At 42.9% G+C, this 16,125-nt stretch overlaps 2 protein-coding genes across 3 annotated transcripts in view; one reads left to right on the top strand and one right to left on the bottom strand.

Annotated features, from left to right (window-relative positions):
* LOC120054660 (zinc transporter 7-like) overlaps positions 1-6,431 on the top strand; it is a 32,250-nt gene extending 25,819 nt beyond the window's left edge. For both annotated transcript variants that reach the window (XM_039002187.1, XM_039002186.1), the window contains 3 exons: positions 3,473-3,563; positions 3,678-3,827; positions 5,268-6,431. In XM_039002187.1, the coding sequence (XP_038858115.1) occupies positions 3,473-3,563; positions 3,678-3,827; positions 5,268-5,315 (289 nt within the window). In that variant the 3' untranslated portion in view covers positions 5,316-6,431. The remainder of the gene's footprint in view (positions 1-3,472; positions 3,564-3,677; positions 3,828-5,267) is intronic.
* A 927-nt stretch (positions 6,432-7,358) lies between these two features.
* LOC120054659 (diphthine methyl ester synthase-like) lies at positions 7,359-15,737 on the bottom strand. The gene is made up of 7 exons (XM_039002184.1): positions 15,307-15,737; positions 14,715-14,839; positions 12,582-12,690; positions 11,053-11,173; positions 9,309-9,348; positions 7,997-8,100; positions 7,359-7,914 (listed from the first exon to the last, which is right to left on the bottom strand). The coding sequence occupies exons 1-7, from the start codon at positions 15,439-15,441 to the stop codon at positions 7,679-7,681; spliced, it is 870 nt and encodes a 289-aa protein (XP_038858112.1). The 5' UTR covers positions 15,442-15,737; the 3' UTR covers positions 7,359-7,678.
* Positions 15,738-16,125: the final 388 nt, after the last annotated feature.

Genomic DNA, 16,125 nt, shown 5'->3' with positions numbered 1-16,125 from the left:
AGGGATAATGACGGGGAGAAGAGGGGAGTGAGTGGGGTTTTGGGAACGGGGAAAGCTGCCAAACCCTCTGATGGCTCACATATGCCTTGGTGGTGGGCCTTGTGGCTTTGGTATAGGGGTTAGGCGGGACATGCAATGGGATTTTTTGAACTGTGGCCGCGAGATGGTTGCGAGGAGACAAAAAGAAGGATCAAGAGTGGCTGGCGTGGCACTGTCCAGCCTCATGAAGTCATTGTTCAACTATGCTAGTAGTTTCGGCTGCAGCCAGCAGGGTCTGCAGTGCAGTTCTCCTGCTCTCTGAAAGCAGCTTCTGTGACTTCCAACTCTGCAGGGTATGGTTGGGTGATTTTGAATTGATGGCAAAACCTGCCTCTTTGACCTAGGCCTGCCATTTCGGAGGAATTCCAGGCAATTGAGGTTTGTTGGACCGAAAAAAAAACTTGGGCAGAAATATTACCAATGTTTCCACTAATTAAAAACATTTGTCACTCCACTGTTATAGTTTCTCCTTCCTTAGTTCAGTTAAGGTGGTGGAATTCTCTCAATGCCCTACCTGCATAGTCTTGAGTACCAGTCCCTTTGGCAAGCTTGCCACTCCTTGTCATTGATAAAGAATTTCTAACAAAGTCAAAAACAAACATTTAGCTGTTAGCTAGGCAAGTTGTTGTAGTTTAGATTTTAGCCTCAAAATAAGTTATTTTGTGGTTCTAATTGCAGTATGTATTTACTTTGAGAATTTATACTGAGCTAGCAACTTTTGACACAGGTTTGTCTGGGCAAACACGGTTTCTTAGCAACCGGCTAGGTCTAGCTCAAATTTCTAGCACAATCACCACTCAATCTGCCCACAAGGTTTGAAAAACTAGCCACAAAAAATGGATGCACTGCGAGAGGAGTTGTCATATTTATACAAACCCTTTTTCCATAACATGCTGACCAGACCGGACACGTCGCGTGCACGAGCGTTGCAAAATAAATTTAGAAATCCATGTTATTCAATTATTGCACCCACACTGCTCGCGCGCGCCAACGAGCGTCTAAGACGCCAAGGGCTAAAATAGAACTCATTCCTATTTCTGATGCAGATTGCGCTGCAAGTCCTGCCTCTCCCATCTCCTCATTGGTTTATAGAAGCAGGTACCCACGTGCCATCTCCTCATTGGTTATACCCACGTGGGTGATTGAAATACGAATTGTTTTGCCGGTAGTCGTGGTAATACAATGAAAGTTTAGATACATCACCATATAAATTAAACTATGAAAAAGCCTGGAAGGAGGAGAGATGACTAGAAACGATTCGGTTGGCTGTTTTATGTGTGGATTAATTGTCGGAGTAGAGGTCCTTGTTATTTTACCTGAAATGCACAACTCGATGTTTATATCCCAGGACAAATTAGCTAGCAACAGCAAGCTAGCTAAATAGGACAAATTAACGTTAGCTAGCAAGTGCAAGCTAACTAGCTAAATTGCCATACATGTTTAATGCTTTTCGACCTGTCCCCAAATTAATGTCATTGGTTCAGAGTTTGTTTTGATATTTTAACCTGCGTGTCGTGATCGCGTTTGGTGTGGGGGGGCAAAATACATTTATGCACGATAGCGCACGCGCGCAGCCGGTTTGGGTTCCGTGTAATTGTGAGCTAACGTCAAGTAAAATGAATTTGAATATGCCGCGAGAGATCATTTATCTTTATTAAATTTGGCAGATAATTTTCCACCAGTGGATGTCGTTTTAACTCGTTTGACAGCTAAAATTTTAAATAATCCCTTTCCGCATAGTTATATATAAATCCGACAGGAGAGTTTTGAGTGAAATTTGTATCACTCAATCCCAAACATTGGGCTATTTTCTGGCAATTGTGCCATCATTATGAGCCCGATGTTAAGACTACAACCCGTTTTATAAATGGCCTATTTGCAAGATTGACTTGTCATTTCAATAGGCTAAATCTGGGTTTATGATTGTAATTATATTTTGCATAGCTAGATACAGGTAGCCTGTAGCTCCTTATAGGCCTACATAATATGGCCTACAGTAGCCTAGGCTAGATGTAAACTGAACAAGTGCTTGTGTTGCCCAATAACCTGCTGGAATAGACTACTGAGGATGGTGTCGTCATTTTCAATCGCTGAATCAAATATTAATAATATGGATATGAACTGAATAGGCCAATGCTTGTCTTTTTTACCTGTAGCCTAATCTGACGTTTTCCAACAGCTGATCGGCAATTGCAATAGAGCTTTGACCATGATCACAATTGATAACTTCCAATTTAATTAACTAAACATGGCCATTAATAATTGCATAACACAACGCTACAACAACAAACTGAAGTCATACGATATTTACTAAATATTTGCTAGCTCCAGTTAGGCTACACAAGTGGCACCAACTGATTTGCAATTTCAACATTTATTGTATCAAATGGTAGGCTACAGAAGCCTATAATGACATAAATCAATAGGCCACTTGATGGCCAACATGCAAACGTTTCATTGTGGACTTTTCCCCATAACCGAAGCATGCAAGGGAGTTCCATAACTTCCATTTCAAATTTCCACTCGCGCAGGGCTCAAACCCAAGAACTGAGCATGCGTAAAACCCTTCGCTTGATATGGTTTTCCATAAGCAAAGTCGACACAGAATGCAGTTTAAACAACCTCCGAGCGAATTTATCTAGTGTGCCATACATTTTCCAGGGCTTTGTCGCCTTTATTTCTTGACCCACATCAGTTCTATTCCGTTAATGTTTTATGGACAAAGGGTTGGAAATAAGTGTCTCCATAATGATAATCTAAATAGCCTACATACAACCAATGATTTATATATACATCATTGCATACAACTGGTTAAAAGTTGTCACCTCGGCTGCCTGCTGCAGCGATTTCAACACACACACACCCCTCCGGCCCTTGCTGCCACTCACTCAGCAACAGCCTCCTCACTGTCTGATAGTCCGCAGCAGCAGGTCACGGTGAAGTACCCCAAAAACCCGCGACCAATCCATTTTCACCCGCGACTTCGTTTTCAAAGTAGCCCAATTTACGGGAAAATTTCAGATAGGATAACCTTGTGGGAAAAAAGTGATGGTTCCAATATTTGCATAATCGTTGTGATTAGAGGATAGCTGTGAGGGTGATTGAATCAGGATCAACTCATCTTTCCTAGAGCTCATTAATGTTCATATTTGAAGATGGCAGAAAGGACATTTTCTTTGGCACATGACATGGGAGTACAGGGAGTGGATTAGCTAAAGACTGGTACCTAGGCTATTACCTACATGCCTTACCAAGCAAGCTGTCATTGTCCAGGGTTCATATTGTTCAGCTTGACTTGTGCCCCAGAAGCACAATATCACTTTGGCCAGATTTGGCATGCCTTGGCCCTGGGCCTGCCAGTGTTGACAGGAAAACGTTGGGGAAGTAAGTCACGCTGACCTGATATTTTTCTCCCTTACCCTCTGTGCCACAGTGTAGTGCCTTTGCTGAGGGAGTCCATCGGGATTCTGATGCAGCGGACTCCGCCCTCTCTGGACAATTCCCTGCCAGAATGCTACCAGAGGGTAAGTGCTGCACAACCATGCCTCAACCATACCCTCACGTCAATGCTGAACATGTTAAATGTTTAACAAGGGGAAATGGTCATATAAATCTAGGTGTGAACTGTGTGTTTGCAGGTGCAGCAGTTGCAGGGTGTGTACAATCTGCAGGAGCCTCACTTCTGGACCCTATGCACAGATGTCTACATTGGCACAGTCAAGCTGCTAATTGCACCCGACGCTGACAGCAAATGGATTCTAAGCCAAACGCACAACATTTTCACACAGGTAGGAGAGGAACTCATCCTTTTGTAATGTCACACACATGGCCATTCTCCTACAAATACACACACCGATTAGCCAGCAGCTGATGGAAAACCGCAAAATCACTAGTAACATTGGAACATGTGTAATTTACTTATTATACAATGGGTGGGTCTAATCCTGAATAATGATTGGTTAAAAGCGCATTCCAGTTGTCTATTCCACAAGTTACCACCGGCTAAATCTATGATGCCTATTTACTCTGTTCCATCTGACTGCGCAATCCACTGTCATCAGCCCTGCCAGGCAAGTTATAAACTTGATCTCCACTATAAAAACCATCTAGACATTCTCACATTTCTAAAACTAACATTTAGTTTTCAACAGCAGAGTTTTGTATAAACCTTGTTGTCTGACATTTGCAACATTGTTTCAATATTTGATCTTCAGCTATCCCATAGTAATGAACATGTAGGTTTCAGAGTCGGGGCGAGACAGGCAGGCAGCGTTTCTCAGCCAGTCAAAATCATGAATCAGCTGGCATCATTTTTATGGATATATACAAAGAAATGTAAATTGAAAAAAGGTAAAACAAAACGAAGTGCAGCTAGTTTGCAGTCTTTACAGCTTCCGTGTTTGAAGTGATTGTGTTAGCTGTGCTGTTGGCTAGCTCCTCTAAACAGTGTCCTGACTAGTGAGCACATTTTCTATGCCAGGTGAAATCGTGCCTCATTAGCCCATTGTTATGGATCCAAATCAATGTCACTAGAAAACAGCTTATGCAAATGCAGCTACTGTCGTTATTCTTTTGACGTGACTGGAAGTTAGCCGTAGTTGGCTAGCAAGCAAGAGATAAGAACGTTGCCAGCCAGTATGGCAATGGAACATTTAGAACAGACGACTGGGTCGCATCCATAGATAAAGAACAAAAAGACTGAACGACTTGGTCGCGTCTCTGGCAACCGAACCAATAGAACGAACGACCAGCCGGCTTGGGTAGCAACCATAGATGTGTCGGGACTATATCTTGTGGATGGATGAATAAATTAATCAAAATATGTCAATCATAATTTGAAAATGTTGGTAACCCGTTGTATAAAGGTGATAATGCCCTTGAAGCCGGTGTTTGGAAGATATATTGGCACATCCTCCAAACACCGGCTTTGAGGGCATTATCACTTAAATAACCGCCAACTGGTCAGCAGACTAAATGGTTTATTGGACAGACAATCGGTCTATTCAAGTCCAGGTGGAAGGTTTGAGAAACAAAGATGTAGCAGCCGAGTATTAAGCGCTCTGCCATTACCACTAGACCACCTTAACGTTATCATTAGAATTACATTACACCTGTACTAGGTAATGACAGGCCACAGAAATGTCAGACATTAAAGGAAAACATCTTCACTGTTGTGACAGGTGTTGATGCAAATCGTGACTGGTTTTCTCCATTGTACTTGTCCACAGGCTGGAGTACGGCAACTGTATGTCCAGATAGAAGTGGCAACGATGTAGGACTCGTTCCTCATATCTCCCTGGGACCAAAGCCTCTGTGTGCTGCTGTGGGGTTTCCCCCCCACCCTTTACCCCCGAAACCCCGCATCTCTCTGGGTTTTAAAGTCCACATCATAAACCAAGGACTAAGACGGAAGCAGCTACAGGACAAGTACACTTTGACTCTTGAGAGGGCACAAGAAAATGGGGGAAACCAAAACTTGCCAATTATGTGACGTCTGCGGGGAAAACGAGAACTTTGCACACACCCATTTTACTGTTTAGGAAGTGTTTATCTTAATGTCAGAGACCTATTTTGGTTTTATCATTTTTTTTTCTCCCCATTTTAAGATGGGATTTTAATTAATTTGTAACTATTGTCTGTGTTTAAAGTACACTTCAATGGACATTCGTGTTAAGCCCTGCAACCATGTAAGATCCATAGATAGTCTATTTTTATACGTCCATATCAGTCACACACAATTAAGGGGCATATTCCATTTGGCCATTTAGTTGCACTTTGCACACTTGAGCCATTCAACTGTCATTCTGGGTTTAAGTGCCTTTTTCACCAAATCATGGACGATCTGGAAGTCATTCGTTCCCCTATGAGACTGGAATCATGTCCCTCAAGACCCAAAAGGAATCAGATGACCAACATGGGTCTTGTTATTCCAACCCTTTGGTTCCATCCTTGATCCAGCATCTCTTTGAGGGTTGTCATGGTATTTTCCTAAGGGAATATTGTCATAATTCCCTGGACGGCACACAGTGGCTTTATTTTAACCTTGAACAGCTGCGCACGACCTTGTCAAAGAGGATGGTTAAAACCGATGTAAAAATGAAGTAAGCCTAAAACCCATGATTTCATTGCCCTCATTGGTCTTACTTTAATGTAATGGGCAAAGTGTGCAGTTGGCCAGTTCCATTCTTATTTTGAAATGTAATAAATGATTTTACTGCATATAATTTAATTTCTCTCATTACTGTGGCAGAGGTTGAAATTTGATAGTTTAACTTGAGGAAAAGGTTTGGCACAGATTGCACATCAATGTTTATTCTACATTTCCATTTATTTGTTACCTGGATATTTGAGAGAAGAGGTGGCGCACATTTTTAAATGTATTTTGCGCAGTTTGTGCTGTCATCCATGATTTCTTATCTGTACATTTTATTTTTGACCAAATGTCATTAAGCTGTTGCACATCAAGTAGGGCTCGACCATCTGTAGCACTGAAGAGCTACAGCTATTCAGCGTTAGCAGAGACTGCATTCACGGTAAACGCTGCATATTTCGGCTCAATTGGAAATGACCTTTTTACATTTCAAAAGCTCTGAACTTCAGCAATACGGATGAATCGAGCCCTTTATCTGGAGGAGGAAAGGGAGTTGCCTTATTCTTTAAAAATCTATCCAACTCAGGAGAACAACATGAACTAGATGATGAATTTTAAGTGTCATTTAAGCACATCAGTATTAATAAATCAGTGAAATATATGCTTTGGTCTATGTAAGAAATATGTAAAACTTTTAATTCTGGTTTCACAGGCCCAGGTTGACCTTTTGGCAGTAGTGCTGCGCATACCAGAAGATTGCACTTCATTTTCCAAGAATACAAAACATCAAATTACAGGACAGCTTAATTTTATGTTCCTCTGTGACCTTTTTCTTAATTTCCTCTTCAATCATGGTAATAACATTTTGATGCCAGAGCCAGCTAGCGTTAACACAGGGGATGAGGGATTGTTGGGTCCGATACCGATTTTTAGGGAAACAAAAGTAATGGATTACCCATACAAAATGTATTCGGAACCCTTCCCTTTCACATTACAGCCTTGTTCTTAATCTACACACAATACCCCACAAAGCAAAAACCGAAATACCTTATTTACATGTTCAAACCCTCAATTGAGCTCAGGTACATCCTGTTTCCACAACTTGATTGGGGTCCACCTGATTTGTACATGATTTAGAAAGGCGCACACCTGTCTACATAAGGTCCTACAGTTTACAGTGCATGTCAGAACAAAAACTTTTCAAAGAAGGATGCAAACTGTTATTTGCTGAATGTTAAATACAATGTCTTTAATGTATGGCTCATCAGGCTTGAATTTTCATGCTGATCAGAGATATTTATATGCTTTAGAATAACAGTTCCGGTGGGAAATACCGGGTTCTCGGGATGGAACGTTTAAATACATAACCCTAATGTCGATCCAGATCTACAGGTGTGTTAGTATCGGTCATCGGCTACGCGTGTCAAGTCAACAAAATAAGTTAGCAGGCCTATAACACAGGACCATGTGTCATAATGTATGGAACTCTTTGTGTGTGCTAGGTCGTTTGTAGATCCTGAGAGTCATTCTTGAGGCGGTATGTGTGCATTAGGAGGTGTACGTTGAGCTGTCGGTCATTCGGAGGTCCTGCAGTGCGTCGGGGGTGGCAGCTGACAAACGCAACATGTCTACCTCCAGCGGGTGCAGGTGACCCGTCACGATCATGGAATGCAGCGGGCCGCCCAGGTCACATGACGCCAGTTGGCGGAGTGTCCCCGCGCGGATGACCTGGTCCTCTGCTCCCACCCTGGCCAGACCCACACATATGGTCTCCTCGCTGATGGCTAGATGGAGAGGCAAATTAGTGTTTTTTCTTTCACGTCAAACTATTGTTTAATCATTCAATTCAACATGATAGCAACTCACCTAGGTCATCTCCCCGCTCCCTCCGGTTTTGTACTATCTCCAGGAGCTGCTCAGCCGCCTGGCTCACGGTCATAAACCTGGGCGGTTCATAAATCTTACGGCCCCTTTACAAGAAAAAGAAACAAGGACGTTACTTATGGAGTAACGCAACGCCAATGGGTTCATACTGTCCAGACCTATAAGTGCTGTGGAGGAGACTTCTTCAGAATATAAAAGCTGAATCTAATAACCAGGTGTAGACAAAGCAAGCCCCTTTGTTACCAGTAGAGCCACTCAAAAGGAAATGCTATTATGCCAAGCATTCAGTACTGTGCTGAGTAGCTCAGACGGGGCTATTCTCAGCTCTTTCAGCACTCTGAAATCAAGCAGGTTTTTTTCTGGCTATGTTTCACTGTGGCTGTTCTGGTGCTAGATCAGAACTAAAATAACAGTGGAGTCTCGTGTAAATCTCCTACAGTCATAAAATGCTTACAAAGCAAGCCAGAGATCTATTTGATAACTATGTTACTGGAAAGAAAACCTTCACAAATGTGTCTAAATTCCTTGGCCGGGGGGGAAAAGACGGGGTATTTTTTCCTTCGGCTAATACTGTATTGCATGAATCTCTCACTGCGCAAACATTTTAATATTGACCAAAATCATAGGGCATGTGTTTATTCCATTTCCTAGTAATAATATATATGCACCAGTAAACCTGGGAGAAATTAAGACTCTTTTCTGTCTTAAATGAATACTTTCCCCCCATACATAACCCTTACATGGCAGATTACTGAAGTCCATTTCAGCTTTTATAGATTCACATATAAAACAACTTCCGTGCATGCTCCTGTTGGGAAATTAATTGCAGGACACCGCAAAGTGAACAAGGAGTTGACAACCTTCCTGCAAACCAATACATGATACAGTAACGCATTAGTGTGGCATGAGATGAACTGGCGTCCAAAACAGACATGTCTGTTGATTCTCAAGTGTGAGACAAAGATGTGTTTGGGACCCGTTGTATGTCATCTTTTTTTGAAAACACATGCAGGAGATTAAAATACTAAATGTATTTCCTGAATCTGGCCCAATGAGACGACACTGACGACAGATTGTGTGTCCAAGTCAAACAAACCACTGTATTTTTTTTGGACTCACTGGCCTGGCCCGTCTCCAGCTGCCAGTATAAATGTATGTTAAGTGAACGTCTGCAATAAACCTCAACTCTGCTCCGTTTCAGAGTCCTGCTGGATAGAAACTCCACTGACCAGATATAAATCAGACAGCCCACTCCCAGACAGTCCAGCGCAGGAGGGGGAAAGGAGAGACTTACCTCATGAGGTTCTCCATGGACTGCTCTTTGACTTTGATATCTGCGGACAAAAAAGGACGGCTGTGGAGGTAATGAACCATTTCACAGATGTGGACAATTCCTTTTCCCCTCAAACTGGCCATGAACAACACATCTTGACAAATTACCCAAGGCCAGCTTGAGGAACTAAATATCCCTTTAAGTCTTCCATGGTCACCCTTAAGCCATTCCATTTTCAGGAAAATTTTACGCTCCAGGAGAATACAAAACCTCACCAGAATAATAATCATACATCATTTTGTTGAATAATATGAACGGTCAATAATCCTTACACAAAGACCATCAAAATCTTACCCAAACATTATTATTTAAAAAAAATATGAATCAGTATTAATCAAACAGGAACAATGGTCCTGCTAGTTTCATTACAGTGATGAGGTTTCCCTCTGTCATGTAGATGTATGGAGTGCATGTTGTCCTGGGAAGTCATGATAGATGACCCAATCAGAGTTGTGCGTGCGTCTGCTTTTGTTGTCTGCGCTCGTTCTTCATCCTTTTAGAATCGTGCCCTTTGCTTCACGGGTGTGGAGTTGACTTGGCTAATGCCAGGCTTTCCGATCCACTAGTGAATAATGGGGTTCATATCGGTGAGCTCACAAGCGCACACACCCTTCTGCAGCTGGGGCCACACCTGGGGACACATAGGGAACTTAGCCCACAGAAACAATAAGGGTGTGACCCAAAACCGTCTCCGCTTCAACCAGCATCCATTACCTCGAATTATAGGGCTCTCCAATGTGAGGTTCATAGGGGACCGGGGGGGCAACCCTCTGCGTCCAAACAAAAATCTCTTGCACAAATAAACATAAATTATGAGCGTTCGGGCCATCTGCCTCTGCAGTCACAGCCGCCTTCCCATTACAGAAACCAACTCCCCAGTCTACTACTGTGGCTGTGATTGAGGACTGTTTAATATGCACCCAGGGGATGACACACACAGGAGGGAATAGGTCTTGGAGTAGAAACAGTCATAATGAGGGCTTTGTTCGGTCCCAGCCTCCCAGAGATGAAAGTGTGTAAAACTGACTGGCTGGCACACACACACACTATATCCTCCCTCCTTTCCTCCACCTGGAAGGCAGATCCAGCACCTTGACTGGAAGTAGGTCTGGAAGAATATGAGCTCTGAGGGACTGCCTGGAGAATCACTCAGACACACGTGTGCACGGATGTGACCTCCCATGTTTCCTCACCATGTGCTCAGGTGTGACCAGACCCAATGTTACCATAGCGTGAGCGGTCCATAATGTTTACAGTGTGTTACGGTTACGGGCATACTGTATGTATGCTATTCTGTAGGGACGATACCAGTATCGCGATACTCGTTAGTATAGTGGCAAAGGAAACAAAGCGGATTTAACTTCTTGATGAAAACAGCCCTAATGTTGGGAACAAACATTATGTTGTCATCCAGAGTCACATTTATGTCTTTTCCAAGCTACAGCACACAATATTTTACAAACAGCTGGTTTTTAAATGGCCAAAGAGTATTTACTGCTTCTTGTTTTAATTTTTGCCATGGGGGAAAAAAATATTGCAATACTGGTATCGTCTCAGCCCTACTATTCTGTACAGATTTTCCACTTCGTATTTTTTTCACGGTCCATATTAGGACAGTCACTTGACTCCTAATATGGACACCGCATCACTGGATGTTTGTACTGATTTGGTTGGTTACTAAAAGAGGTGAAACTGTAGGACTCACCAAGCAGACATAGTGTGTGCATCCCCAGGTCCCTGTTCTTCTTGATTTTATCATAGAAGCTTTCCGGTCTCCAGGTGTCTGTCCAGAACACAATGGACACCGTCTCTCCAAAGTTGTACAGCTGTCCAAAAGTAATGTACACAACGTGATTTAAGACTTGTCTTCTACTCAGGGTATGTTAGTACAGCAGCATTGGGTGTGGATGGTCAGTTTCTCAAATAAAGAGTTTGTGGTTCTGGTTCACTTGTCTGACAATGTGTGGATGTCTGAGTGCTCCTGTGAGCTTATCGATTGATGTGTGTGTGTGTAGAGCACAATGATGTCTCGTGAGCAGGCCGTGATGCAGCAGACTGGATTGATGTGTGTGTGTGTGTGTAGAGCACAATGATGTCTCGTGAGCAGGCCGTGCTGCAGCAGACTGGATTGCACTAAGTGTCCCAAGGTGCTTCCTGTTATGTGTGAAAAATCACATGGCACTGAGCTGCGGCATGCTTGATACAGCACGGCGACCCATAAACATCCATTGGGACCCTACCTAACTCACCCTTCCCCCAATAAGCTAATAAGAGCACTGCAGTGCAAGACCAATACACCGTTGACTTGAGCTAGACAAAACACTTGATATGGCTGGTCTCAATGTATTTTCTAAAACATTTCTTACCATTTAAAATTCTGAGTTAGAGAGCAATTGTAATACCTCATTTTAGCCATCTATTTACATCTCATTTGAAACCAATGTCAAATTGACATGCTGACGTTTGGCAAAACATGCTAATTCTCCACCCACATATTCTCAGTCATCTGAACTGAAGTTGGTCATTTTCTTTAAAAAGAATTGGTAGTATAACAGGGAAGACAATTAAAATGCACAACCAATTCAAAGGTAAATTATACAGGCACGTATAGAATAGAACACCCCTCCCCTGAGGGATATGGTGAAACACACTAGGTTGACAGGCAGGGAACACACAAAACCTTGATCCCTGCGATGGGCACGTCCTTCATTAGAATAGCAAAGCCTCCTTCTCTCCTGTCATTGCTCACTGGCAGTGGCTTTGAGTTGCCAGATCGCTTCCAATTAGTGCGTCTGATGCACGCCCAAGGAGCGTCACTACCCACTAATGACAACCCTGGTGCGCTAACACTAACGTTAGCAACACTAATCTGTGAGGTACTGGGAAGAGACTACACTAGACGCCCCCCCATCACATCAGAGGCAGGGTGGGACAGCTGGGGGGCCCCATGCTCACAATGCTCCCCCTGACAGGTCAATGCAAGGCCACATTATGGATGTCCTGGGCTGAGCTGTGTATTAAGAGAGATTGGTGCAGCTCTGCCATTTCAGTCCATAGTCTCCGCATGGATTTTCTTTCCCAATGGCAATTATGCTCTTTGATTGCCTTCATAGGACATTGCTACAGAATGGTTAAGATGATGGGGCATAGAAGACCGGATGTTATAAGCAAAGTAGACAACGTTTCTGCTAATCTGTGTGTTTTAGTTTCCAATAGGTCTTCAAGTGGACGTACCTGGAGGCCGCAGCATCCAACTGCGTTCATGATAGAGGCGTTATGGATGACCCTGTACTGTATCCCAGCATTCACTGCTCTCAGGACCAAGTCACTGTGGGTGGTGGCGCTATAAGAAAAGATGCATCAAGTGTTAAGAGCATGGCATGATGCTGCCTTTCGAAACCTGACAACAAAGTCCAAGCTTTGCCCAAAAATGTCACATTGCTGCTCCATTTCCATTCCAAACCAACTGGCAATTTGCTACAGTAAAGGATGGTTATGGTCAGTGAGACTCATTATTCGACTGCCTGATTTATTTATTTCAAAGGCCACACTTGGCCCCAAACCGAATCCTTGGTTTTAGATGTCATTAACTTTATTAAATCCCAACATTTCTTGGAGCAAACCGTGACCGTGATGGAGAGTGGAGAATTTGACTGAACCTCCCCTCCTCCTGGTCAGTGGTTTTGGATGGAAAAAGAGCTGAGCCAAACATTCTGCTGGTCTTCACCATAAAAATAAACTTTATTTAACGAGGCAAGTCAGTTAAGAACAAATTCTTATTTGCAATGACGGCCTAGGAACAGTGGGTTAACTGCCTTGTTCAGGGGCAGTTTTTTTTACCTTGTCAGCTTGGGGATTTGATCTTGCAACCCTTCGGGTTACTAGTCCAACGCTCTAACTACTCGGCTACCTGCCGCCCCCATGACGTTGAGCACCATTAAAGTAGCTCTAGCAAATGGGAGTGCTGTACAATGAATCAGTGGCTCTTTCCAGAGATGAATCAGTGGCTCTTTCCAGAGATGTTGCAGTGTTCCCCCTAGCATTTTGGTTCAACTACTCCCTCCCCAGAACGTTTCCCCACTGGCTCAGAGAGCAAATAGCTGCAAAAACACTTTTATTAATTGTGTGGTGCTCCATTGAGCATCGATGTCATACCAAATGATTTTGTGAGATAGTATTTTTGTAGCAATTTCAATTAGTTCCGTTTCCATTTGTATGGAAAGCAAATGGAAACTGCAGATGATAGTCATTGCGGACTGAAGCATACCAAGGTCATGAGATTTTAAATATTTTTGCAGCGAGGGATGTTGTTTAAATGATGACAAGCATAAACTTCCAGCAGGCTTTCAAATGGCAAAGAAAAACAGTGTGATCACCAAAGCAACATTCTCCACTGAAGATTCAGGGTTCTCTTTAGTTATTGATTTATTAAAACCATGTTTTGTAAATGTCCCAAAAAAATGTAGCCTATCCTTTTGTTTACAACTCAAATAGCGAAAGGAAGGAGTGAGTGGTGTTGATGAGCGTTGCTTACAATGGTACTCCCTTATCAGATAGGGCTATGTCTTACTGATTTACTCCTTCCTACTTGATGTGTGCCTCCCCCAGAGAAAAACTGGATGCAACGCTGTCATTTCAACCAGATATCAACCTGTTTGTAATGATGTTTTATCAACCAGATTTCAACCGGTTTGTAATGACGTTATTGTCAATCCCGCTTGTAATCATGTTATTGTATACACTCCCTCAAAACGTGTTGGTACTTTCATTTTCATGACATACTTTACTAAGGTGCGCGTGCGTGTACAGTATGTGTGATATAACACCTCACTCGTTATATCACACTGTACATACATTAGAGTAACTTCATTAGAGCAGTGGAAACAGGGGAAGTGATATGACGTGTGTGTGTGTTCGTCCCCGTCAGTGGAGGTAATCATGAAATTAACAGATGGAGATCTCTCCTTAGCTTGTCTGAGAAATCACACACACACCTGTCATAATGCAAATAAATATATAGCTCATTCCAGTTATCATAAGCATTTATAAAATAAAGGTCCCGTTGTGTCATGCGTTAGGACACTTTACGATGTCGATTATGACATTGTTATGATGCGTCATGAACGACGCATTTTTGTATTGCCTACTGCCTGGGAGACGGAGGGGCTAGTGTAACATTCCTAGGCGCCTTACGGTCTCCCAGAAGTTCTTCAATCCTATTGGAGCAGTGGTTAGCAAGTTTATCTACGGCCAGGGACTGCACTTCTATTGTTCACTGCAACATCTTTTGAAACTAGCCTGCCAGTAATACTCATAACATAATGAGCGACTTTTCAAGCATGAAAAACAAGTACAGTAATCAATTACCCAAATGGATCTCCCACCACAAGAAATGCCACATCACTGATGTCAGCCCCTTTCAGGATCTCATCAGCCTCCTGTTCCACCATGTCTCTGTCGGCCAGTATCAGCTCCCGCCCATAGTACTCCTCCTAAGGTCATAGATCACACTTATTCACGACACATACTGCCTTTTGAATTTGCTTTAAAAACGGTGGATGGACTTTATCTGATGGCAACGATAAAACCTTGATCTCCATCCTGCCAGCTTGAGCTCTGTTTAATGAACGTGCACTGTGTATAAACTTGAGAACTTGTGACTTTTACTCAATTTTAAGAAAACACCATGAGTAGGAAGTGTCAACGCCACACAGTCTATACGATTTCCAGCCATTGGTCATTTCAACTAATGCAACTTTAATGTCATGGAATAGTCTGTATAATATCTTTAACTAGAAGCAAAGACAACATGCACTTCAAGAGGTATTGTACCCTGATGCAGTTATCACATGCTCTGGACTGCATCAGTGGCGACTTCGAAATGGGAGTGATTGTTGTAGCACAGACATGCACAATTTCACCACATGCATGCCATAGTGCTACATAATATTCAACCTACCAATGCATCTTTCCCAACTGTCAATATGGACGTGTAGGCTTCCAAGTAGACACGACTGCATTGCTTTACAATTTCTAACCCCTTTACGGTGATGTCCTTTGCATCTCCCAACCCAAGCCCAATAAAGTACAGCATCGCAACGTAGAAATATCACACTTTTTATGAGTTAGCTATATTGGTGGCTAACACCACACGTCATCACAACTGTCTTAATAGCAGGCTAAGGCTAGCTAATTGCTAAACCTAGCAGAAAACAGACCGCTGCCGTTTTAAAATGTTCCGTTAGTTATGACATAACATATCTAAGCTGGTACTCAGAATACGCTTGCATTTATTATCGGATTCCCTCGTGAATACAAGCCGCAACTACAGTATGGAACTTGAATCCACTTGTCACTAAACGCACGTTTAAACACTATACGATTTCACATACGTCTTGACGCAAAATACTCTTGATTTTACGACACAGTTGCATGTCTTCCTGCAATGTGGGTCCGTTCCAGCCCGGTATTAGAACAGTGGGAGAGCATTCGTCGGTGGAGCATCAGGTAGGCTACTTTCGGATTACTTATAAACGTGGACTTTTTTTCAATTTCCTTGTGACTTTAACGTTTTTACAAAGTAAAAGTTAAAAAGGTATAAAATCATAATGTGATGGCATAGTTAAGTGCATGTTCCCGAGTGGCGCAGCGTTCTAAGGCACTGCCTCTCAGTGCTCGAGGCGTCACTGCAGACCCTGGCTGTATCACAACCGTTCGTGATCGGGAGTCCCGTAGGGCGGCGCACAATAGGCCCAGCGTCGTCCGGGTTAGGGGTGGG

This window comes from Salvelinus namaycush, chromosome 10 (assembly GCF_016432855.1).
Source record: "Salvelinus namaycush isolate Seneca chromosome 10, SaNama_1.0, whole genome shotgun sequence".
NCBI classification, from domain to species: Eukaryota; Metazoa; Chordata; class Actinopteri; order Salmoniformes; family Salmonidae; genus Salvelinus; species Salvelinus namaycush.
This window is presented reverse-complemented; position numbering and strand designations above follow the sequence as displayed.